This window comes from Chiloscyllium punctatum, chromosome 25, assembly GCF_047496795.1.
Source record: "Chiloscyllium punctatum isolate Juve2018m chromosome 25, sChiPun1.3, whole genome shotgun sequence".
Classification (NCBI taxonomy): Eukaryota; Metazoa; Chordata; class Chondrichthyes; order Orectolobiformes; family Hemiscylliidae; genus Chiloscyllium; species Chiloscyllium punctatum.
The window spans coordinates 26,811,753-26,838,431 of NC_092763.1; the positions used below are offsets into that span (position 1 = coordinate 26,811,753).

Genomic DNA, 26,679 nt, shown 5'->3' on the forward strand with positions numbered 1-26,679 from the left:
CTGAGTGGATAGCACATTCAGAGAGGTGGTCACACTGCAGGCTAGAAGCATGGAGGCAGAAAGTTAAATGGGTAACTACCAAGAATAGGGTTGAGGTTAGTGACAGTCCATGAGAACCAGAAAGGTAATGCGGGAATCCTTTGATGTCTTACTCACTAATCAATTTTCTGTTTTGGGCATAGATAGGGGCATTAGTTTTGCAAAGAAATGAAGTCAGGGCCAAGATTTTGACACTACAGGCAGCTTACCAGTACAGGAAAGGAGGGAGAGGCAGAATGGTAGTGATAGGGTGCTCAGGGGAACGTACAGCTGTTTCTGTGTGCAAGGTGGTATATTGCCTCCCTGATGCCAAGACTGTATGACATTGGGACTAATGAGTCAAAAAGCTGGAAAAACACAGCAGGCCAGGCAGCATCTGAGGAGCAGGAAAGTCGATGTTTTGAGCATAAGCTCTTCATCGGAAATATGGGGTTAGCCCAAGGGGGCTGAGAGATAAATAAGAGGGGGGTGAAGCTGGGGGGGAAGGTAGCTGGAATGTGATAGGTAGATGAAGGTGGGGGTGAAGGTGATAATTTGGAGAGGAGGGTGGAGTGGATAGGTGGGAAGGAAGATGGGCAGGTAGGACAGTTCAAGAGAGTGGTGCCGAGTTGGAAGGTTGGTCCTGGGATAAGGTGGGAGGAGGGGAAATGGGGAACCTGGTGAAATCCACATTGATCCCATGTGGTTGGAGGATTCCAAGGCGGAAGATGAAGCGTTCTTCCTCCAGGCGTTGGGTGCCTAGAGTTTGGCGGTGGAGGAGGCCTTGCATGTCCTTGGCGGAATGGGAGGAGGAGTTAAAGTGTTCCCCCACAGGGTTGTTTTGTGCATGTGTCCCAGAGATGTTCTCTGAAACATTCTGCAGTTTGGCTCCTCCCTCTACATTGATACTAACAACTTGAATAACAAAGGTTCTGTGGACCTGAAAATAAATATTGGTGAGTTAAGAACAATATGAAGGGAGAACCAAGATGGCGGTGATCCAGTAGGTCTGCCCTACTGAGCGCTCTACAAGAACCCAGACAAAGTGATGCATTCACCCTCCCTTTCTCACCCATTCTGGTAAAAATTGGTTGTTTTGGATCCCCAGAATTGCTGTATGTCAGTTTAATTGATTAGGAAAAATGACTAAGGGAAAAGGACAGCGAGGATTGCACCAAGCAGGGCATTCCCCTGCAGCAATGGGCACGCTCACAGTGTCAGCCTCCACAAACGCCCCCAGGGGGGCTTCCTATGGAGCAGAGCCTGATCTCGGACTTTGCGAAACTCCGAGCGAAGATCAATTCAGCGATGGTGGATACCCAGACCAGGCTGGAACCGAACTCGGCCATGCTGCAGGAGCATGACCAGGAGATCCAGCATCTCAGGCATCAGGTCATGGAGCAGCGGACCGCGCCTTCTGAAACGGCGGCAGAATCCTGGATGGGTTGGGTCCAGGCCCTGGAACGGCAGGTATGGGCCTTAGTAGAGCAGGTCAATGACCTCGAAAATCGAGGCCTTCGAAAGAACATCCATTTGATCGGGCTGCCGGAACAGGAAGAAGGATACCAGCTGGTCAACTTCTTGGAGCAATGGCTCCTGCGGTTTTTGAAGCTGGAAGTCGGGCGGACCTGGTGTGGGTCGAGTGGCCCACTGGGTCGCAGTGCGCAGGCCCTGCTTGGACCAGCAGTATAGAGGTCAACAAATGGTGCTGGAAGCTTCTAGAGCACTGGGGAAGGATCCACAGGCTCTGACATACAAAAGATCAAGAATTATGTTTTCCCAAGACTTTTCTGCAGCTATGATCCGCAAGAGTAAGGCCTTTGACAAGGGAAAAATATGGCTAAGGGACTTGGATATATTCAGTATTCTGTCAGATATCCGGCAATATTACACTTCGTTGTAGCGCTTCACAGGAGGCTCCCAAGCACTGAGGATGTCACCTAGACAGGGCACGATACGTCTGCAACACAAATTCGCAGCTCAGCAAACCAAACCACAACGAGCACCCGAGCTACAAATCTTCGCACAAACTTTGAACACCTATGGGCAAATATTACATTTCAGCCACGGAGGGTCCGTTTTTAATTTTGACTCATCGGAAAAGGCAAAGGACCATCTGGACACCTTAAAATAGACTGACTGGCTCAAATAAAATGGACAATAGTGTTCCCTTTGTTTTTTCTGTAGTTTGCTTGGTTTACCTGGTTTAGCTTTTTTTAATATGTGGGTCCCTTTTTTTCTATTTCTCTCCTCCCATTGTCCTTTGTTTTTCTGTCATTCCCTTTTTGCTTCTCTCTTAATAGAGGATGGGGGGAAGGGTTTGGTGAGTGGGGGGCTTGGGTTTTTCCAGGATAACCTAAGGTCAAAATATGGATGGGACGGGTTGAGTGCCCATTTTTAATTTTCTTGTTGTAAGACACATATAACTTTTTAAACTTTGTTTTGCCTGGGTTTGGGGTGCAGCTTCAGTGAGAACGAGCCATGGAGGGGTTAATGGGTAGTATGAGCGCCCCCTGTGGGCAAGGGACAAAGTCTCTTATTTGTGTTATACGTTGTTTCATTGTAGAAGTAGTTGTTAGAAGTTTTGATTTGGTAGTTTTTATAGTTGTATTTTCAAGTTTATATGAACTGTTTACTGTTTTCACTCGGCGTGCTATGAGTGGAGTTCTTCGCCTTGGGGGATCATGGGCTGCTTCAGACGGCTGTGGCGAAGCTTTCATTTAAATGGTGCACCTGGAATGTTAAGGGGAGTCATTCACCAATTAAAAGAAAAAAGATCCTTTCAAACTTTGCTGCAAGAAACACATCTAACTGATAAGGAGCACTTAAAGTTACAGCAGGGAGAGTTCGGCCAGATGTTCTTCTCATCGTTTAATTCGAAAAGTAGAGGAGTTGCTATACTCATCTGGAAGAATCTCCCATTTCAGCAAATCAAGGGCGAATATGGACTGTTTATGATCCTTAAAAGTTTTAAAAAATGAAGAGGAGTATGGGATCTTGAAATATATATTGCCCTCTGGCACACCCCCTCAAATTTTTAGTGGATGTATTTTACAGGTTGATGGCCCTTGGGGCGCGTCATACAATTATAAGGGGATACCTTAACCGACTTATGGACCCCAAGGTGGACAGGATGCCAAGAGATCTCATGGATATATCACTGAAATCCAGGCAGTTGGTGGACCTGAACAGGGAGCTGGGGTTGATGGATGTGTGGAGATGTTTTCACCTTGAGGATAGGGACTTCACCTTTTTCTCTAACCCACATAATTGGTACACTAGGATTGACTTGTTTTTAGCCGCATTGATTTTTTTGAATTTGGTGCTGTCCTGCGGAATTGGAAACATAGCCATTTCTGATCATGTGGCAGTGTACATGGAGGTTAAGGCCAGTGGTGATGGGACAGGGTCGCAGCATTGGCGCATGGATCCTTTCCTCCTAAAGGAGAGCAAGTTTACTGAGTATTTTTCGTGGGAATTTCAAATTTTTTGGGACGTTAATTCGGGTATGGCCAATAATCCATTGGTGCTCTGGGAGACTGCCAAGACCTATGCAAGGGGTTTGATTATTTCTTACTCAGTGACCCAGAAGCGGCAGAAAGGAGAGCAGCAGCGTATGCTCGAGGCCCGGCTGAAGGTAATTGAGACAGCATACTTTCACAGACTTGTCTGTAACCAAGTTGCAGCAGATTACAGCTCTCAGGGCCGCTCTAAATGTGGTGCTCACCCAGAAAGCAAAAAGAGAGATTTCCATTGCGAAACAGCAGCTATTTGAGTATGGTGATATCTGGTGTACCTGGCTAGAAAGAAGAGTGCCTCCAATCTATCACATCCATTTGAGAATGTGCTGGTACTCTCACTTGCGCTTCCAAAAGGACTACTGCAGCATTCAGGAAGTTCTACTCTGAGTTGCACTGGTCAGAGGGTTTTGAAGACATGGAGTCCTTTTTTAAGACCTTGGACCTCCCAGGCGTCTCTTTTGAATGCCCCTCTGACAATTCAAGAGATACAGAAGGTGGTGAGGCAGCTCCAGAATGGTAAAGCACCCGACCCAGATGGATTTCAGATGGATTTTGTTGAAAATGCTGGTGTTGAGGTTGGAGGAGGTCTTTCATTGTGAAGGTTGTATTTGGGATCGCAGGTCTTCTAATAATATTAGAAGAGTATTAAGTATGGTTCAGGTATGCCAGCAAGGATCGATTCTGGCGTTGGTAGTCTCCGTAGATGCAGAGAAAGCATTTCATCGGGTGGAGTGGCCATATCTCTTTTATGTCCTAGAATGGTTTGGTCTTGGAGGGTCTTTACCAGGTGAGTGGCAGTGTTATCTAGTGACCCTAAAGCAGCCGTTCTCACAAGTGGTATAAGGTCTGACAATTTTAGTATTGGCAGAGGCAGCCGACAAAGGGTGCCCCCTTTCACCGTTAGTATTTACACTGGTGTTTGAGCCGTTGGCGGAGGCTATCCGGAGGGACTCCATTATAATTGCCCAGAGGTAGGATCAGGAGGCATACGATCACCCTTTATGAAGATGACAGTCTTCTCTTTCTAACTAACCTGACGATACCTATCTCCTGTTTAATACAAGTGATTAATCTATTTGGTTCTTTCTCGGAGTATAGAATCAATTTTATGAAATCAGAGGCCATACCAGTGGGGGGTCTTATTAGAGTTCCCGATCTTGGGAGTAGAATCCGATTCCCTTTCAGTTGGTCACAGGAAGATTTTCCTGTATTTAGGCATTTTTGTCACCCTGGCCTTCGATCACTTATATAAAGCTAACTTTGTGCAGTTGCTAGAGAAGATAAGGCAGGACGTTCAGTGCTGGGAGGATCTTCCTGGTTGGGTAGAATAGCTCTGATCAAAATGAATGTTCTTCCTCGTTTATTATATCCTATGCAAATGCTCCCTTTGCTGCCCAGGCAAGTGATACAGAGGCTTACCAGTTGGCTCAGCTCTATTATCTGACATCATAGGTGGCCTCTCATTAAGCTTGCCAAATTGCAGCTCTGCAGGGGATGGGGGGGTTGTGGATTTTCCAGATTTTAAGAAATATCACTTTAGTTCCCTATTATCCTATGCGGCTGATTGGCATTGCCAGGATTCGCGGTCAATTTGACTGGACATCGAGGACTCCCAGGCAAAATGCCCCCTCATTAATTTGTTTATGGACAAGATGAGGACTGTTTTGGACCATTGCAGAAATCCAATTGTCCTTAACACAGTTAAAGCATGGAGAATGATGCAACAAAATGAGGGCAATTTAGAAAAACTTGCCCTTTTCGTCCAATAGTAGGAATATTAGGGTTCCGGCTGGGATTGATGGATTCTGGATTTCAGCTCTGGGAGTCTAGAGGAGTCTCCTGTTTGGGAGATTTATTTGACGGGGAAGTCGTAATCTCTTTTGTTATTTTCAGATTAGGGACTTTATACAGAAAAAGACTACGTTAATGGTTAGTCCCTGTAAGTTGGAAGTGGAGAGGAGAGTACTTCGGTCCACGGGTACTCTCTCAGTCAGCACCCTCTACCATTTATTAAGAGGTAATGCTTCGAAGGACATTGAGTGGCTATGCGGAATCTAGACTCAGGAATTGGGGGTGGAGATCTCATCATAGGAGTGGGAGAATATTTGGGAGAACAAAAGGAAGATTTCAATTTGCAATGGGACACAGGCTATGTAACTGAAGGTACTCCACAGGGCTTATTTGACACTGGAGTATCTTCCAAAATTGAGGACAGGAGCATCACCAACGTGCCCCAAATGTAAAATAGATGTTGCTACTCTTCCTCATTGCTTGTAGTCATGCCACAAGCTTCGTAGGTATTGGGTGAATGTTTGGGAAGGGATCTTGGGAACTGAGGTCAAGGTAGATCCGGTATCCCTCCTCTTGGGTTTGCCGAATCTACCCTCTTTGGGTGTGCATGGGGAGAAACAGTTTAATATTCTTTCATTTTGTGTGAGGAAGAACATCCTGATGAGCTGGGTGTCGCAGAATCCCCCAGGACTCTCGGGGTGGCATAGGTTAGTTATGGTGCACATCCCCCTGTACTTCCTTACAAGTATGGTGCACCAGAAAACGGAACTCTTTTATAGGATGTGGTGGCCCTTTTTGAACTATATAGATGCAGGCTTTCAGCTACATTGGTCAGGGCCTTTGTGTAGCCATGAGGGCTGTGTCTGGCGAGCCAGGGGCCCCTGGGAGGAAGAAGTCCGAACAAATATGGGTCTGCCGACTGATGCTCCAGGAGGTGTGGAGCTTTGGTTGGATTGTGCTGGTGTTGTAACTTAACTTAATTTAATTTGCCTTGGTTCAATTCGGTTTAATTTAGTTTCTTTTTTTTTGGTTTAGTTATTTATTGAATTGCAACTTGTGTACTTTTTTTTCTCTTCATTCCTTTCTTTCTTCGAAATTGTTTGTGGAGTAGAGTAATAGCTATAACAATAACAGTAAACGGTTATAAGATTGTTATGCTTTTTTGTAGTAATTTTCTAACTTTGGGAAAATTCAATCTTTTTCTCAGTAAAAATATTTACAACAACAAAAGGATATGAAAATGAAAGACCTCTAGATCAGTAATCTCAGTTATACTCCCTATCCCACATTCTAGTGAGCATTGAAATTGGAACATTGAGCACATGGCTGGGAAACTGGTTCAGGTTTAGGATTAGATTTCTAAGGCACTGCATGGATTCTGAGAAAGGTGGGGCCTGTAGAAGCCGAGCAGTCTGCATTTAAATGGGATTAGGACAAATATCCTCAAGAGAATTATACATTGAGGGAAGACGGTGTCTAAGAGGTTCAGAGGTGTTTTGGCAATAGCAAACTGGATATAAGAACTTGAATAAAAGCAATGACCCAACAGTGGGAGGCATTAAAAATAAGTTTCATGTAGAAATGTCTCCTCAAAGAAAAGGAATGTACTGTGTAATCTGAAGACCCCTGGTTCCCAAGAAGGATACAGGGTAAGATAAAGCAGAAGAAGAAAACCTGTGACAGAGACAAAAATATTAATACAGTAAGAATCTAAAGGAGTATGGAAAATATAGGGGTGAGGTAAGGAATGAACTGAGGAAAGTACAAAGAGAGCATGAAAAACCATTGACAATAAAGTCCAGGAAATTGTATAGATGTTCTGTCACTACATTAAGAGGAAGAATATAACTAAGAAAAGGGTATTTGAGTTGTACATGGTCATTTGTGTGTGAATGCAGAAGATTTGAGCAGGATTTTGAATTAGTTATTTGGTCTCTGCCATCACAAAAGAAAAAGACGATGTAAACATCCTAATTAAAGAGGAGGTGTGTGAAAATTTAGATAAATGAAGCGTAGTGAGATGGGAAGTACTGGAGGAACTAACCTCCTCGAAAGAAGATAAATCACGAGGGCATGTTGATTTGTATCTCTGCCTTTATTCCTGATGAAGGGCTTTTGCTGCTCGTTGGATGCTGCCTGAACTGCTGTGCTCTTCCAGCACCACTAATCCAGTATTTGGTTTTCAGCATCTGCAGTCATTGTTTTTACCTTGTATCTCAGACTGTTGAAGGAAACCAGGGAGGAAATAATGGATCCTTTGATTTCTAGTCCTCAATAGATACAAGTGAGATGTCATAGGATTGGAAATCTGCACATGTTGAACCATTGTTTGAGAAGGGTCTGATGGATAGGCCAAATGATTATATGCTGATTAGTCTGACTCTGTGGCAGGCACATTATTTGAATGGGAGATGGGTAAGCTGTCACTGAGAAAGGTGAGAGTTAACGTGGTTCTATTATGGGGAGCTTGTGTTTTACTAACTTTCATTTCTTGAGGCGGTAACAATGAGGATTGATGAGGTTAGTTCAGTGGATTCAGGAAGGAATTTGACAAGGTCCCACATGGCAGACTGGTTAGAAGTGTAAAAATCCAAGAGAATGTGGATCGGTGACAGGGAGCAAAGGATAATAGTAGATGGTTGTGTTTGGGAATGGAAATAGTTTCCAGTGGTATTCCACACAGCTCAGTGTTGGGTCCTTTGCTTTTTGTGGCTTATCATAATGATTCAGATTTAAAAGTGTGAGGCATAATTGGGAAATTTGTAAATGACCCTAAAATTGGCCAGGTGAATTTGACAGTGAAAAGAATAGCTGTTGATTGCAGTGATGTCAATAGTTTAACTGGAAGTGTGGTGGAGGCAGGTTCAGTTGAGGCATTCAAGGGAGCATGAGATGATTATTTAATTGGAAATGTAATTATGGGGAAAAGGCAGAGGTTTGGTGATATATCAGAATTCTCAGCTGGTGCAGATGCAACAGGCCAAATGGTCTCCTCCCCACATTGTAACAATTCTGGCAATATGTTTGAGTGAACAGACAAAAGTATCAAATAGAATTTCATCCAGAGACATGTGATGTACATTCCAGGAGGCAAAGAAAATAAGGGGATACACACCAATGGGGGGGAATTGAGGGCAGTACAGGAAATGAGAGACCTTAGAGTGCATGACCACAGGCCCCTAGAAGTGGCAGGACAGGTAGTTAAGGCATTAAAGAAGGCATTTGGGACGCTGCTGTTCATTGGTAAATGTATTAAACACACAAAACAGAGGTAACCTTACATTTCTCTGGATTAAGTTCTATTTTTCATTTCTCTTCCCACTCAACTGAACACGAAAACAGAACTGTTGTAGTGCAAAATGAGGCCATTTAGTCCATTGTGTCTATAGCCTTTTGGCTTAGTACGAGAACTGTATAAAATATTGATTAGGCCACAACTGGAGTTTGTGTATGGTTCTTGTCACTGGATTACTGGAAGAACATAATTACAATTGCAACATTTAAGAGGCATTTTGATGGGTATATGAATGGGATGGGTTTGGAGGGATATGGGCAGGTGCTGGCAGGTGGGACTAGATTGGGTTGGGATATCTGGTCGGCATGGACGGGTTGGACCGAAGGGTCTGTTTCCATGCTGTACATCTCTATGACTCTACTCTAGTATGAATGCAGAGGAAATTCACAATAGTGTTGTCAGGGCTTGAAAGTTGCAGCAATGAGGAAAGATTGGATAGGCAAGTGTCATTTTCCTTAGATTAGAAAAAGACAGTAATCCAAGATGGAGGATGGGAAAAATTGCAGGTGAAAGACCTGTTTGTTTTTTTTGTGTATTTTCAGTGTTGGAGCTAATTTCCGCGAATTCTAGGAGCAGTAATTACTGCATTATAAGCTGTTGCATTGTTTTGGAAATTTGGGGAAGACAAGATTAAACAACAGAACTTTAAAAAGGAGGAAGAGAGACAAAGGCAATGATCACATGGGAAGTGATTCCAATGGAGCAATAAACCTACACAGCTGTCTGACCCCTTTGCTGTTTGGTTTCAAGTCAAACAGTCAGGACAGGCAGGAATAAAACAGAGAAAGAGGTAGGACTGATCAATTAAACTGCATTTATTTTAATGCAAGAGGCCTAACGGAAGGCAGATGATCTCAGGGCATGGTTAAGAACATGGGACTGGGATATCATAACAATTACAGAGACGTGCCTCAGGGATGGACAGGACTGACAGCTTAATGTTCAAGGATACAAATACTATCAGAAGGATAGAAATGGGGGAGGAGAGTGGCATTTTTGATAAGGGGTAACATTATGGCTGAACTTAGGAAGGATGTTCCTGTGAATATGTCCAAGGAAGTTATTTGGATGGAACTGAGAAATAAGAAAGGGATGATCATCCTATTGGGTTTGTATTATAGGCCCCCTAATAGTCAGAGGGAAATTAAGAAACAAATTTGTAAAGTGGTTTCAGTTACCTGTAAGAATAATAGGGTGGTTATGGGAGGGGATTTTAACTTTCCAAACATAGACTGGCACTGCCATACTGTTTAGGGATTAGATGGAGAGGAATTTGCTAAGTGTGTACAAGAAAATGTTTTGTTTCAGTATGTGGATGTACCTACTAGAGAAGGTGCAAAACTTGACCTACTCTTGGGAAATAAGACAGGGCAAGTGACTGAGGTGTCATTGGGGGAGCACCTTGGGGCCAGCGACCATAATCCTATTAGTTTTAAACTAGTGATGGAGAAGGAAAGACCAGATCCAAAAGTTAACGTTCTAGGTTGGAGGAAGGCTAATTTTGGCATGTTAGGCAAGAACTTTCAAAAGCTGACTAGGGGCAGATGTTTGCAGGTAAAGGGACAGCTAGAAAATTGGGAAGCCTTCAGAAAAGAGATAACGAGATTCCAGAGACAGAATATTCCTGTAAGGGTGAAAGGAAAGGCTGGTATGTGTAGGGAGTTCTGGACGGCTAAAGAAATTGAGGTTTTGGTTAAGAAAAAGAAGGAAGCAGATGTCAGGTATAGACAGCGGAGATTGTGTGAACCCTGAGAAGAGGATAAATGCAGTAGGAGTATACTTAAGAGGGAAATAAGGAGGGCAAAAAGTGGACACGAGTTAGCTTTGTCAAATAGGATTATGCATAATCCAAATGGATTTTATAAATATATTAAGGACAAAAGGCTAACTAGGGAGAGGATAGGGCCCCTCAAAAATCAGCAAGGCTCTCTATGTATGGAATCGCAGGAGATTGGGGGGAAATAATAAATGAGTGTTTTGCATCAGTGTTTACTATGGAGAAGGAGACAGAATGTGGGGAAATAGATGGTCACATCTTGAAAGATGTCCATATCACAGAGAAGGAGGTGCTTAAAACCCCAGGACCTGAGAAGGTGGTAGAACTAGATCTCTGAACTAGAACCCTAGAGCTCAGTGGGCAACTAGGGCAGTGGTTGTTGGGTCCCTTGCTAAAATATTTGGATTATCAATAGTCACAGGTGAGGTGCAGAAAGACTGAGAGATTGGCTAACATGGTGCCACTATTTAAGAAAGCTGGTAAGGACAAGGCAAGGAATTGTAGACAGGGTGAACCTGACATTGGTGGTGGGCAAGTTTTTGGAGGGAATCCTGAAGGACAGGATTTACATGTAGTTGGATAAGCAAGGACTGATCAGGGATAGTCACCATGGCTTTGTGCATGGGAAATCATGTCTCACTAACTTGATTGAGTTTTTTGAAGAAGTAACAAAGAGTATTGTTAAAGGCAGAGAGCTGTGGACATGAGCTATATGGATTTCAGTAAATCATTCAACAAGGTTCCTCATGGGAGACTGGTTAGCAAGGTTAGATAGTATGGAATACAGGGAGAACTAGCCATTTGGATATAGAACTTGCTCGAAGGGAGAAGACAGGGTGGTGGTGGAGGGTTGCTTTTCAGACTGGAGGCCTGTGACCAGAGATGTGCCACAAGGATCGGTACTGGGTCCATTGCTTTTCGTCATTTATATAAATGATTTGGATATGAACATGGGAGGTGTACTTACTAAGTTTGTAGGTGACACCAAAATTGGAGGTGTAGTGGACTGCGAAGAAGGTTACCTCAGAGTACAATAGGATCTTCATCAGGTGGGTCAATGAGCAGAGGAGTGGCAGATGGAGCTTAATTTAGATAAATGTGCGGTTCTGCATTTTGGAAAGGCAAATCAGGGCAGAACTTAATGGTAAGGTCCTGGGGAGTGCTGCTGAACAAAGAGACCTTGGAGTGTAGGTTCATAGTTCCTTGAAAGTGGAGTCTCAGGTAGGTAGGATAGTGAAGAAGGCATTTCGTTTACTTTCCTTTATTGGTCAGAACATTGAGTATAAGAGTTGGGAGGTCATGTTGCAGCTGTAACAGGACATTGGTTAGGCCACCGTTGGAATATTTTGTGCAGTTCTGGTCTCCCTCCTTTGGGAAGGATGTTGTGAAATTTGTAAGGGTTCAGAAAGATTTGCAAGGATGTTGCCAGGGTTGGAGTATTTGAGCTCGAGGGAGAGGTTGAATGGGCTGGGCCTGTTTTCCCTAGAACGTCGGAGACTGAGGGGTGACCTTAGAGAGGTTTATAAAATCATGAGGGGCATGGATGGGATAAACAGGATCTTTTCCCTTGGGTGGGGAGTCCAGAACTAGTGGGCATAGGTTTAGGGTGAGAGGTGAAAAATTTAAAAGGGACCTAAGGGGCAATCTTTTCACGCAAAGGTGGTGTATGTATGGAATGAGATGCCAGACCAAGTGGTGGAGGCTGGTACAACTACAGCATTTAAAAGGCATCAGGATGGGTACATGAATAGCAAGGGTTTAGAGAGATATGGGCCAAGTGTTGGGAAATGGAACTAGATTAGTTTAGGATTTCTGGTTTGCATGGACAAGTTGAACTGAAGGGTCTGTTTACATGCTGTACATCTCTATGATTCTATGGACTAGTTTGACCTAAGGGCATGATTCTGTGCTGCATATCTGCATGTCTCTGAGTGACTTCATCAATGTATACCACATAGTACAGGTCAAAAATAAAGCAAATGGGAAAAAGCTGTTTTGCCTTTTGTAGAAGGCACAAATTTAAGATAGTTTTGTAGAATGTTTTCAGGGAACACAAACGTCTTTCCACCCAGAGGTTGGTGGGTGTCAAGAATTCACTGCCCAGTTTAGTGGTCAAATCATTTGAAAGGAATCTGGATCTGGATCTGAAGTGCAGTAACCTGCAAGACTCTGGGCAAGGTGCTGGAAAGTTGGATTAAAATGGCGAGGCTTGTTGACGCAACCAGTCCAGAGGTGATGGGCTGAACATTCAGATTACTATGATTTTCTATGGGCCTTAAGGAAAGTAATAGGAAGAGTGGTAATAAAGTGAGGAACTTTCCCAATTAGCACTGTACAGGAATCAGATTACAGGCAATGGGTTGCTTTATCCAGCCTGGCAGGGTAAGTGCATTCAAGAGAGGTTAATATGCTGGCCTTGTGTTCATATAATGGCAGGCTAAGGAAGTGCACCCTCTATCTTTGCCTGTGGTAGACTGGAGAAGCCTACAGGCTTCTTTAAACAAGAGTTGTGGGTGAAGTGACTGGGCCATCCTACAACTAGCCAACCTACATCGGTACTGTGGAAAGTTCCAGCAGTATATTTCCAGTCTTTGTCCTTCTAAACTTGGGCTGTACGTGGAGAATAGTTTGCAATGTGAAATGCTGGGAGTGTACTGTTGCACAGGGGAATCAGTAAGAGGTTCACAGCAGAGAATAAGACCATCAGGTACAGGAGCAGAATTAAGCCATTTGGCCCATTGAGTCTACTATACCATTTGATCATGGCTGATATGTTTCTCAGTCCCATTCTGCTGTCTTTTCCCCATAACCATTGATCTCCTTACTAATTAAGAACTTACCTATCTCTGTCTTAAAGATGACTCAATGACTCAGCCTGCACAGTCCTCTGCGGCAGTGGGTTCCACAGATTCACCACCATCTTGCTGAAAAAATTCCTGCTCATTGCAGTAATGGAGGGTCACCCATTCGCTCTGAGGCCATGCCTTCTGACCCTAATCTCTCCTAACAGTAGAAACATTTTCTTCATGTCCACTCTATCCAAACGTCTCAGTATTTTGTACCTATTCAGTTCATCCATCATTTCCTTCTTCCCCATAACTACTACTCCCTCATTTTCCAGCAATCCAATGTACACTCTTGCCTCTCTCATACCTTTAATATATTTATAAAAACTCTTGCTGTTTTCCTTTCTATTACTAGCTAGCTTATCATCATGTTTCATCTTCTTCCCCCTTATTGCTCTTTCAGTTGTCCTCTGCTGGTTTTCAAAGGCTTCCCAAATCTCTGAATTTCCATTGATCTGAAAAGTAGTGGAGCCAGGACCGGGCCTTGTGGCACTCCACTGGTCACAGGCTTCCAGTCTAAAAAACAACCCTCCAACACCACCCTCTGTCTTCTACCTTTGAGCCAATTCTGAATCCAAATGGCTAGTTTTCCCTGTATTCCATGAGATCTAACCTTGCTAACCAGTGTCCCATGGGGAACCTTGTCGAACGCCTTACTGAAGTCCATATAGATCACACCTCCCGCTCTGCCCTTATCCATCCTCTTGGTTACTTCTTCAGAAAACTTAATCAAGTTAGTGAGACATGATTTCCCATGCACAAAGCCATGTTGCTGTGCCTGAAGATAGATTTCTGACAGTTTCTGTATTCTCTGTCCTCTTCCTTGTTCTGGAAACTTTAACCTCTGCTGAGTCCTCCCTTGACTTTAATTAGTTTGAACTCCTTTCCTTGAGGATTCTAAACCCAGGTTGGTTTGTTCCTTCCTGTCCAAATACTGCTGCTGTGCCCCATGGAATGGAACCCCTTTTGCCCACACCATCTTTAGCCATCTGTTTACTTACATAACTTTCTTATCTTTATGATAATTTGATTAAATTAGATTAGATTAGATTCCCTACAGTGTGGAAACAGGCCCTTCGGCCCAACAAGTCCATACCGACCTCCGAAGAGTAACCCACTCTGACTAATGCACCTAACACTATGGACAATTTAGCATGGCCAATTCATCTGACCTGCACATCTTTGGACTGTGGGAGGAAACTGGAGCTCCCGGAGGAAACCCACGCAGACACAAAATGTGCAAACTCTACACAGTCAGTCGTGCAAGGCTGGAATCGAACCTGGGTCCCTGGCGCTCTGAGAGGGCAGTGCTAGCCACTGAGCCATGCTTTTGGCTTGGGTGACAATCCAAATAATCCTTGAGGTCCTGTTCTTGTATTCCAATTCCTGATGTTCCCTTAATAGGACCTCTTGCCCATGTTTTTTTTAAAAAGTCCCAAAGAACTACAGATGCTGGAAATCAGAAACAAAACAAAAACAGCAATTGCTCAGAAACATAACAGGCACCATCTGTGGAGAGAAAGCAGAGTTAACATTCCGGGTCCAGTGACCCTTCTTCAGAACTGATTATAATAAGAAAAATATTGGAATATATACTGAAGGTGGGGTGGTGGCAGAGGCGTAAATGATAGATGGAGATGAAGACCAGAGAGAGAGTACAACAGCTGGACGGACAAGGAATGGGTAACGGCCAGCCTAGGAGAATTAGTACTGCTAACTGGGACCATTAGTAGCGGACAGTAGGATGGTTGGGGTAGTAACCACGTGATGACAAAGCTTGGTGTGTGGAGGTTAGGGTAAGGACATGAGAGAAGCTGTTCAGGCCCTAAAATTATTGAACCCAGTATGGAGCCCAGAAGGCTGCAGAGTCTCCAAGTGGAAAATGAGGTGCTGTTCCTTGAGCTTACATTAAGCTTTGCTGGAGCACTGCAGTAAGCCTGACACAGATGATGTCAGCTAGGGTACACAGTGGTATGTTAAAGTGCGCCAGACCTGCTGAGTTTTCCCTGCTGAGTTTTTGTCTCTTGCCTGTACTGGGGGACCCAAAATGGAGCTGAACAGCTCGATGTTCCCCTCCCACTCCAATATCCTTTCAAGCTGATCTGAGATGTCCAATACTTTGGCACCAGGTGGGCAACACACCATGCAGGACTGTCAATCCTGTTTTCAAAGGATGCTATCCATCCCCATAATTATAGAATCCCCTCCTACTACAACTTTTTGTTTCGCTCTGCACACATGAATGGCCTTGTTTACATCAATCAATTGCATCAATCCCAAGGTAATCCCACTATCCTGCTCAGTCACCATAGCCCTGCGTCAATCCTAAAATAATCCCACTATCCCATTCTGTCCTTGTAGATCTCTATCAAATTTCAGGAATGAGCTGGGTAGTGGGATTAATCCATAGATCTGTATCAATCCTGAACTAATCCTACTACCCTGCTGTCTCTCGATAGCCCTGCATCAATCCCTAATTCATATGTCTGACTCCATTCTCCCCACAGTTTGACATCAATTTCAAATTAATCCCACTGCCTTGTCTTTGCTTAGTATTCCAATCTGAATCCCAACCTAATCCAAATGTCTTGTTCACTTAAAGCAGAACTATGCCAATCATATACCAATACCATAGATCCATTTTCTCCTCATTCCTGAATCAACCAGAAGATTGTGGTTTCATCTCCTACCTGGCTTGCCATCATAGTATGAAAATGCCTGATCTCAGAAGCGAAGCAGACTCAGGCCTGGTTAGTACTTGGACGGGAGAACATCTGGGAATACTAGATGCAGTAGCGTATAGCAGGAGTGGCTCAGTGGTTAGCACTACTGCCTCACAGCGCCAATGACTGGGTTTGATTCGAGCCTTGTGTCTGTGTGGAGTTTGCATGTGCTTCCCGTGTCTGTGTGGGTTTCCTCTGGGCGCTCCATGTTCTTCCGACAGTCCAAAGATGAGCAGACTATTTGGATTAGCCGTGTTAAATGTAGGGCTTATGGGGATAGGGTGGGGGATGGGTCTGGGTAGGATGCTCTTCAGAGGGTTGGTGTAGACTTGAATGGCCTATTTCTCCACTGCAGGGATTCTGTGATCCTATGAATCCAAAACTATTTCTGGTGCCTCACTCTTTAATTATTGTACTGAACCAGTCCTTATACTGACATCATGTGTAAGCAACATAGGAGGAAGATCAAAAGATCTGTATCCTAAGCCTGTTCAGTACAGAGGCTGCAGCAAAGTGGAGATCGGAGAAGTGTAGTATAATTACTTTAGTGGATTTAAAGTTTGAATAGCTTGGACAAGTGGATTGAATTCACCATCATTCTCAAGTTCTACAGGAGAATAGGACTCATACTGAGAGACAAATCATCGTCTTTTGTTACCATGACTGACATGCTGCCATTTCTCTTTGATTCCAGTTACATGCCCCCTGAAGAATGTCAGGAAAAGACGCTTCCGGAAAACTGCAAAGAAGAAGGTGAGGACTTGGAAAATCTGTGTAACTGTAGGAGTGTATGCTGTGTATATCTAACCTGTGGTAAATAAATCCTGAGGATGTTTAATTTCACAGTGTACGTAACAACATACAAAACAGGAGCTATAGTAGGCCTGAGAGCCTCTCCAACCAGCTCCACCATTCAAAAAGATCACGACTGATTTATGACATTAAGTCCAAGTGAGCTACTCAGTATCCAAACCTGTGCTGTACCTGTCCTGGGAGTATTTGATGGGAACAGTGTAGATTGAGCTGTACTCTCATTACACCCTATGCTGTATCTGTCCTTGAAGTTTTCAATGGGGACAGTGTAGAGAGTGATCTCACTTTCTAATTGGAGGAAGTTTTACTTTGAGCTTAATCTGTGGCATGTGGTACAGTGCTTGACCAATTTGATGGCTTGTGCAGAATGAAATCAAATCTTTGATGATCTCAGCCAACATAATGTGACAATGGAGCTTCATTATTTGTTTTTTTGTTCCTAGTACATTGAGTCTCCAGATGTGGAAAAGGAAGTGAAGAGACTGCTCAGCACAGATGCTGAGGCTGTCAGTGTCCGTATCCTTTCTGTTTGAAGAGGGAGTGGGCTTCAATTTATGGCAAAAAGTAGTGCCTACCGATGTGTGTATCATCATGTGTGACCACAGAAATTACCAAAGCATGTCATAGTCTGTGAAAACTTTTAAAGCATATTATTTGGTTGTAATGTAGGAGACACAGCAGCCAGTTTCCACCCTTCAGGGCTGTGCAAAGTAGCAAATAGCTGGTCATCTATTTGATATGCTGGCATGTGTTTGCCTGATGTAGGCTTTGACCAGAATAAAATGGAGGCGCAGCTCAGGTACAGGCAGCTGGGATCATGGGAATCCTTGGAGGTATGTAGGGGATCCAGGAATTTACTGAAGAAGGAAATCAGGAGGGCAAAAAGGAGCACAAGATACCCTTGGCTAAGAAGATTAGGGTGAATCCAAAGAAATTATTAAAATATATTAAAGGAAAAAGAACAAGTAAAAAGAGAGTAGAGTCCTTCAAAGACCAAAATGGACATGTATGCGTAGTACTGTAGGAGTGGGTGAGGTTCTCAATAATACTTTCTCCTCTGTGTTTACCATGGAGAAAGACATGATGACTTGGGGATGTTAGTGGTGATATCTTGGGGACAGTCCATAGCACAGTAGAGGAAGTGTTTGATGTATTAGAATGTGTGATCGCTGACAAATCTCCTGGTGCTGACTAGATACATCCAAGAGCACTGCAAGAGGCTAGAGAAGAAATTGCAGGGGCCCTAGCTGATATATTTCTGCCTCATCGGAAGCCACGGCTGAGGTCCCGGAAGACTGGAGATTAGTGAATGTTGTGCCATTGTTCAAGAAGGTCTGCAAAAACAAAAAGCCTATGAAGACACCAGTAGCTTAACATCTGTGGTTGGTAGGTTACTAGAGAAGATTCTGAGAAATAAGATATACATGCATTTGGAAAGACAGGGTTTGATTAGGAGTAGTCAGCATGGCTGCTGATTATTTATAAAGTTGATAGATGGTTTGTAAGGGACAGGATGAACATCAAGTAGAGTTATGGATAATTTGGAGTGTTTGTTTACGTTTTGTAACATGGGCTCTGGGCATTTTAAGTCATCTCAATCACTATCCACAAACATCCACTCCCTCTGCCATCAAAGCTCAGCAGCAGCAGTGCACTGCAGAAATGCACCGAATAGCCTTAGACAGCATCTTCCAAACCCACAATCATTTCCATCTCGAAGGACCAGAGTGGCAGATGCATTGTGACACCACTACAGACACATTGCAAGTTCCTCTCCAAGCCCTCACCATCCTGACTTGGAAATATATCATCATTCCTTCACTGTTGCTGGGTCAGAATCCTGGAATTGCCTTCCTAAAGGCATTGTGGGGCAATCCAGGCAGCTTGCCATCACCTTCTCAGGGGCAACTAAGGCTGGGCAATAAATGCTGGCCAGCCAGTGATGCCTACAGGCCAGGATGGAATTTTTAAAAAGATATTTGCTTTCACTTCATTTTCGGCTAGGTGAAGACTGGGTTCAACCAGAGCAGTTGGAATCATAGACGTCTACCTTCACAAGCAGTAACCTGCTGCATACATTTTTACAGCCACTACGAGAGTGAGTCCTCATGGTCTGCTGACCTCTGCTCTCCAGTTTGTAGCACTTGAGCAGCTTTATTTTCTTCCAGTGTTGGATGAGGGAAGATGTTTCAGTCTGATTGACATTGGTTGATGCGTTATGCCCCTTAATGTTGCCCGTGGGCAGGGTGGGAGGTGATAGCAGAGGATGAAACGAAGGAAGTGGAGAACCAGGGCTCACTGCCAAACCTCGACAGTTCATCACCAGGATCATCTGGGCACAAGCCAGGCCACACCTCAGCAGGTACCGATGTGAACAAGAGCTGAGTGGGTCGGGGAGCGATGAGTGAACTCGGGGAGAGGAAAGGCCATAGGTTGGCAGGAACTAGGGGTGAGAGAATGACTTTTGGAGTTGTGGTTGCATGGCAGAGGCATCGGGTTTAAGGGGTAAGCTGAAACTGGGTGATAAGGGGTTAAAGGGTCTGACAAATGGAGTAGGGGGTTAGAGTAGGTTCAGATGAATGGAAGCAAGAGGTAGAAAAGGCCAGGTAAATGGGGTTTGGGGACAGGGCAAGACTGAGTAAAGAACGGACAGAGGGAGCAGGGACAGAGGCAGTGCAATGAGACAGAGCGGCAGATAGGATTTGTTGTGAGTCTGTATGAGGCTAATCCTGGTCAGTAACTGAGAAGCAAAGGAGCGGTTCTGGTGTATCTGCTCCATGTCTGCTCACTGTGTTTTACAGTGGAGAGAGATGAACTGCGTGAGATCTTCAATGACATCAGCAGCAGCAGTGAGGAGGATGAAGATGAAGGTGATCGCCATGATGACGAGAACCTAAACATCATGGATTCAGAGGATGACTTGGCCCGTCGCTTGCAACAGAAACTGGAAGAATCTGATGCTCAAATGCAACCAAAGCAAGAATCAAACCAAATGGGTAAAGTCAGTGCTGTGTCTAGTTCACACACAATAGGGCACTCACTATCTCTTCTGCCCTCTCCCACGCACTGTTCTCCAGTGCTTTTCCCCCCTGCCAGAAGGAGACCATTATGTCAGGCCAGAATGGCAGCATCACAATTACTTGCGGCACAGGGTAGCACGGTGGCTCAGTGGTTAGCACTGCTGCCTCACAGCGCCAGGGATTCGGGTTCAATTCCACCCTCAGGCGACTGTCTGTGTGGAGTTTGCACGTTCTCCCCATGTCTGCGTGGGATTCCTCCGGGTGCTCCGGTTTCCTCCCACCGTCCAAAGACGTACAGGTCAGGTGAACTGGCCATGCTGTGTTGGGCACATTAGTCAGGGGTAAATATAGGGTAGGGGAATGGGTCTGAGTGGGTTACTCTTCAGAGGGACAGTGTGGACTTGTTGGGCCGAAGGACTTGTTTCCATACTGTGGGGAATCTAACATAATCTGTTTGCACCCATGTCAGTTTCTGGGTAGTCAGGCTAGGGCAAGTATTCAGCATAAGGGGAATGAGATCCTCTCCCTCCCTGTTGCTTGAAAAACCCTAACTCTTTCCAGGATCTGTGCATGTGGGGGAGCTCAGTGCTGATCAGCACACTGTCTGAACCCAGCAAACCCATAGTTCGGTTCCTGGTGAGTGTGAAATACCATGGGGTTTACTGTGCTCCATATTCTGACCTGTGATTTCTGTTTGTTGTGCATTTATACTGTCTCAGTCACCACATTACACCCTCTAGATCATGTTGCGGCTGTACAGGACGTTGGTTAGGCCACTGTTGGAATATTGCATGCAATTCTGGTCTCCTTCCTATCAGAAAGATGTCCGAAGGGTCTGTTTCCATGCTGTACATGTTTATGACTCTATGACTATGACTCTGTTTTTCACCAGAGATGAACCAACATGGCTTTCTTTCTTATGCGAATAACGGTTTGGAAGTAAGGGAGTACAAGAGGGACGTGGGTCAATTGAGTAGTGTGACTTCAGCAACTTCCTTCTTGTCTCCTGGTAGTTGTGCAGTTCCAGTATGAGATTGAAAAACTGAGAGAGACATTGCAGTTAACCCAGGAGAAGAGAAAACGACAGGAGGACCTTATTATGAAGGTGGAGAATTTGGCTTTGAAGGTGAGTAGAGGGATGTTAGGCAGATGTCCCAGTTAGAAATTACTTATTGTCCACCTTCGCGGAAGGGAGAAATGTGTCAGCACAGTCAGGCAAGATAAAGGTGAAGTCACCATAGTGTTGCCAGACCATAGGGCTGTTCTGTCATTAGAGAGAAAGAGATGACTGGTGGTGGTTTAACCTGAGGAACACCATGCCTCAGACAAGGGGAAAGGTTGAGAAAGAGAGTCCTTCATGGTAACCTCAGCTGGTGTGGGAATTGAACCCAGAGAGAGAGAGAAAAAGCAGTCAGCATCTTCAGAGGTGAGAGAGAGAGAGAGACTTGGCACCTTCAGTGGGAGCGGGGGGGAGAGAGAGAGAAACTTGGCTTGGCACCTTGTGTTGGTTGGGGGGTCGGGTGGGGTGCGGTGCAAGAGAGAGAGAGCGCACACCTTTGCACCTTCAATGGGGGGTGGAGAGAGAGTCTTGGCGCCTTCAGTGCATGGGAGGTGGGGTGGGGGGGTTAAAGGGACTTGGCACTTTCATTGGTGGGGGGAAACTTGGCACCTTCGGTAGGGGGGTGGAAGGGAGAGAGAGAGACTTGGCACTACAGTGGGGGCCAGGGTTTGGGGGGGGGGTAGTGGTGGGGAGGAGAGGAGAGAGAGAGAGAGACTTGGCATCTTCAGCGGGGGGAAGCAAGAGAGACGCTTGGCACCTTCAATGGGGGGAGAGAGAGAGATTTGGTACCATCAGTGGGGGGGTTGGGGGGGGGAGAGAGAGAGAGAGAGAGACTGCACCTTAAGGGGGGAGGGGGAGAGAGGGAGGGATTCAGCACCTTCAGCGGATGGAGAGAGACAATCTCTAGCTTAAGGGGGAGAGGAGAGAGAAAGAGAGGGAGAGAGAGTAAAAGTCAGCACTTAACGGTGGGGAGACACAGAGAGTCAGCATCTTTGGGGTGGGGAGGTGAGAGAGTGAGTGAGAGAGCACTTTCAGCATTGAGAGAGTCAGCACATTCTGCCTGGGGTGAGAGGGTGTGGTGGGGTGGTGAGTGATGGGGGAGGTGTGAGTGGACAGAGAGAGGGTCAGCAGATAGAGGGGGGGAGGGAGGAAGCAAATCAACACATTTAGAGAACTGACAGTGTGTGTGTCAGGGGAATAAGTGTGAGTTTGCAGATGTGGCAAGCGAGTTAGCCTCTCTGGGGAAAGGGGAGAAAGAATTAACACCCTTTGAAACTGTGCAGCTCTCAATCAGTTATCTTGGGCCAGTGTTGGTGGCTTTCAGCCTCCCAACCATATGATAGCATCATAAGTGAATGTTTCCAGCAGGTTTAGTCAGCCTGTGTTTCTCTTTCAGAATCGTCTGCAGGCTGTGGTTGATGAGATCAAACAACAGGAGGAGAAGGAGAAACTACAGGTGAGAACTCATCTCACTTTCTACATGCTGTTACTCACTGCAAGGACATGGTTTGTCACGCTCTTGCTTACAGTCTCCAACTCTGTCTCTTATTCTCTTCTCCCACAATCTCTCCATTACTCACACACTCACATTCAGTCTCAGCAGGAAGAGGAATAGGCTATTCAGCCCCTCGATCTGCTTCACTATTCCATTAAATCATAGTTGATCTGATTGTAAAGTCAAATCCGCATTCCCACCTAGCCCGATAACCTTTCATCCTCTTATCAACAATCTATCTACCTCTGCCTTAAAGGTATTCAAAGACTTTGCTTCCACCACTCTTTCAGGAAGCGAGCTCCAAACACTTTCAGCTCTCAAAGTATTGTTTTTGTTTAACCTCTGATTCCAATGGGCAGCCCCTAATTCTTAAACAGTGCTCCTAATTATAGATTCTCTCAAGAGGACACAGCCTGTCTGCATTTTCCCTGTAGGAAATTGTTCAATCAAGGGACTTCTTGCTCTTCTAAACACCATTCCTCATCAGACAACGTGCCTGCTGCAAGTATTAATGCAGTAGGTCTCTTCTGAACTGCCTCCTATGTATTTATATCCTTCTTGAAATAAAGTGACCCAGACTATGCCCAGTAATCCAGATGCAGGTTCATCAGTGCTCTGGATAATTGAAGAAGGACCTCCTTTTACATTTAGAGTCAAGAGTGGGGTCCTGATGAAGGGCTCTTGCCCAAAACGTCGATTCTCCTACTCCTCGGTTGCTGTCTGACCTGCTGTGTTTTCCAGCACCCCACTCTCGACTCTGGTCTCCAGCATCTGCAGTCCTCACTTTCTCCTTTTATATTTAGTGCACCTTGTAATAAATGATAACAATTTACTAGTTTTCCTATCTGTGTGTTGTAATTGCGTGCTAACCTTTTATAATTCAGGCGTGAGGACACCCAGATCCCTCTTCATCCAGAGTTCTGCAATCTCTCATGGTTTCAATAGTAGGCTTTTAAAAAAAAATTCTCCTGCCAAAATGGACAACTTCATATTTTCTTCATATTATGCTCCATATGCCACAACTGTACCCACACGCTTAATCTATCTACTTATACTTTTTGTAACCTATTATGTCCTTTTCACAACTTAATTTCCTTTCTATCTTTGTTACCTCAGCAAATTTGGCAACCTTGCCTTGCATTCCTTCATCAAAGTCTTTGATATAAATTGCAAGCAGTTGATGTGCCAGCACTGATCACTGCAGCACACTACTTGTGACATCTTACAACCTGAGCCAACTTGCTGCTTCCTGCCACCAGCCAATCTTCTATCCATGCCAATATGCTACACCAACGTCATAAGCTTTAATTTTCTACAATAATCTTTGATGTAGCATCATAGAAATGCCTCCTAGAAATCTAAAAACAATTTGCACCCACCTGTTCCTCTTTAATCACAGCACATGTTATATACTCAAAGAACTCCAATTGATTGGTCAGACATGATAGACTTTGTCATAGGGTCCTAGCAGAAGGGACCAGTGAAATAATTGATGCATTGATTTTAATTTGCCAAAACTGCCTTGATTCAGATTTTGTCCCATTAGATTGGAAGATAGAGTGTCTAATTCCTGTATTCCAAAAGGAAAGGAGATAGCAGGACATTATGTGTCAGCTAACTTTATATTTGTCATAAAGAAAACTTTAGAAGCTATTATTAAGAAATAATGGCAGGACACTTGGATAATTTCAAGGCAGTCAGGTAGTTTTGCTGGGGCTACGTTTCCCTGGAGCATCAGAGACTGACTTATAGAGGTTTATATGATCATGAGAAGCATGGATAGGATGAATACTCAAGGTCAGTTCCTAGGGTGAGGGAGACCAGAACAAGAGGGCATAGGTTTAAGGGGGGAGGGAAATGATTTAAAAAGGATTTTACAGCTAACTTTTCATGCAGAGGGTGGTGTGTGTGTGTGTAGAAAAAGCTACAAGAGGAAGTGCTCATTGGATAGAAGAAGGCTAAAAGGGGCTTTAAGAGAGACATACAAGATGATCAGAAAATTAGATTGAGTAGGCAGTGAGAGTCTGTTTCCTAGAATGATTACGTCAGCTTGTGCGAGAGGGCATAGCTGCAAATTGAGGGGTGCTAGATTTAAGACAGATGTTAGAGGCAGGTTCTCAGACAGTGGTAAGGGCTTGGAATGCCCTGCCTGCCAATGCAGTTAACACAACCACATTAGGGGCATTTAAACAGTCCTTGGATAAGCACATGGATGATGATGGGATAGTGTAGGAGGATGGGCTCAGATTAGTTCACAGGTCGACGCAACATCGAGAGCCAAAGGGCCTGTTCTGCACTGTATTATTCTATGTTCTATTGTGGAGGCTGGTACAACTGCAACAATTACCAGGCATCTGGATGGGTATATGAATAGGAAGGGTTATAGGGATTTGGGCCAAATGCTGGCAGCTGGCAACTGGAACTAGGTCACATTGGGCTGTCTGGTTGGTGCGGATGAGTTAGACCAGAGTCTGTTTCTGTGCTGTATGATCCTATGGCTTCTAACAGTAGCTGTTCTGTAGGACAGAGAATAATTCAGAAGATAATGAGAGCATGTAAAAAAGGCCGTACATTAATCACATGTGATGTAGATTGGGAAAATGAAATTGGCATAGATAGCCACAAAGGGGAAAGCCATAGAGTGTATTTCAAACAGTTTCCTAGAACAGTATCTTGTGGTGCAATGGGTGATCAGGCTATTTTGGATTTGGTGATGTGTTATAGGAACACTGACCATAATTGCTGGAATTTGGCATTCAGTTTGAGAGTGAGAAACTTGACAGAAACAACTGTGCTAAACTTAAATAAGTGTAACTATATGGGATTAAGGGCTGAGTTGACTGGGAAGGACTGGGAAAGGAATTTAGCAGCAAAGAAGGTTGCTGAACAAGACATTTAAGAAAATAGTTAATGACTCACATCAAAAGTTTTAGTCTGACCATGATTAACCATGGAAGATTAGGATGGTATCAAATTGAAAGAAAGCATAAAATGGGGGATTAATTAATACTAAATCAGAAGATTGGGAGTTTTAAAAGCCAACAAAAGATTATCCAAAAAAAGAATAAAATAAACTGAGTGCAAAGTGCCAAGTAAAATACAAACCGGCAGTAAGAATTTCTTCAAATATGTAAAAAAGAGAGGTGATGTGGACATACCCTCCTCTGAGAATGAGGCTAGGAACATAACAGTTGAGAGCCAGAGAAGACAGAAGAGTTGAATAAATACTTTAGCCGCCATCATGATAGGCAGCACTAACAGCATTCCATAAATGCTGCAAAATTAAGAGTCTAAAATAATGCGAGTTGGGGGAAGCATGGGGAATAAATGCTGGACAAAATCTACTAGGGAACCTAATATGGCTAAAAGCTGATAAGTTCCATCTATCTTATAGGTTTAAATTTTTTTTTATTTGTTCTTTGTGGGATGTGGGCGTTGCTGGCTGGGCCAGCATTGATTGCCCATCCCTAGTTGCCCTTGCAAAGGTGATAGTGAACTGCCTTCTTGAATCACTGCAGTCCATCTGCTTTGGGATGACCCACAATGCCATTAGTGTGGGAATTCCAGGATTTTGACCCAGCAACAGTGAAGGAACAATGATATATTTCCAAGTCAGGATGGTGAGTGGCTTCAAGGGGAACTTTAATGTGGTGGTGTTCCCATATATCTGCTGCCCTTATCCTTCTGGATGGAAGTGGTCAAGGGTTTGGAAGGTGCTGTCTGAGGATCTTTGGTGAATTTCTGCAGTGTATCTTGGAGATAGTGCACACTGCTGCTACTGAATGTTGGTTGTGCCTTGAAGATGATGGACTGGCTTTGAGGAGTCAGGAGGTGCCCCCAATACCCTTGATTCCAGTTTTGCAAGGGCTCCTTGATGCCACATTGGTTGAATGTGACCTTGGTTGCTAGGTAGTAATATTCCAGGAACCTTTAAATTTTGGCAAAGCCCTAGAGGTTTGAAAAACTGCCAATGTGACACTTTAATTCAAAAATGGATGGAAGCAACAAACAGGTAACAATAGGCCAGATAGTTTAATATCAGTCACTGGTAAAAATGTTGAAGTTTATAACAAAGGATGTAATAGCATAGCATTTAGAAATATATAAAAAAAGTAATGCAGAGTCAGCATGGCTTCATGAAGGGGAAAACCTGTCTGAAAAACATTTACAGTTCTATGAAGAGTAGATAAACATGGAAGAGATTTTGCTCTCCAAAAGGCATTCAGTGAGGTACCACAACAGCACAGGAACAGACCCTTCGGTCCAATCTGTCCGTGCCGACCAGATATCCCAACCCAATCTAGTCCCACCTGCCAGCAT

General features: G+C 44.3%; 1 protein-coding gene across 1 annotated transcript in view; it reads left to right on the top strand.

The window, feature by feature from the left end:
- The window catches only part of taf7 (TAF7 RNA polymerase II, TATA box binding protein (TBP)-associated factor), a 45,012-nt gene that overhangs the window by 15,035 nt on the left and 3,298 nt on the right, over positions 1 to 26,679 (top strand). The window contains exons 6-11 of the mRNA XM_072594884.1: positions 16,666 to 16,724; positions 17,228 to 17,300; positions 19,030 to 19,146; positions 19,586 to 19,780; positions 20,818 to 20,930; positions 22,261 to 22,320. Coding sequence (XP_072450985.1) covers positions 16,666 to 16,724; positions 17,228 to 17,300; positions 19,030 to 19,146; positions 19,586 to 19,780; positions 20,818 to 20,930; positions 22,261 to 22,320 — 617 coding nt within the window. The remainder of the gene's footprint in view (positions 1 to 16,665; positions 16,725 to 17,227; positions 17,301 to 19,029; positions 19,147 to 19,585; positions 19,781 to 20,817; positions 20,931 to 22,260; positions 22,321 to 26,679) is intronic.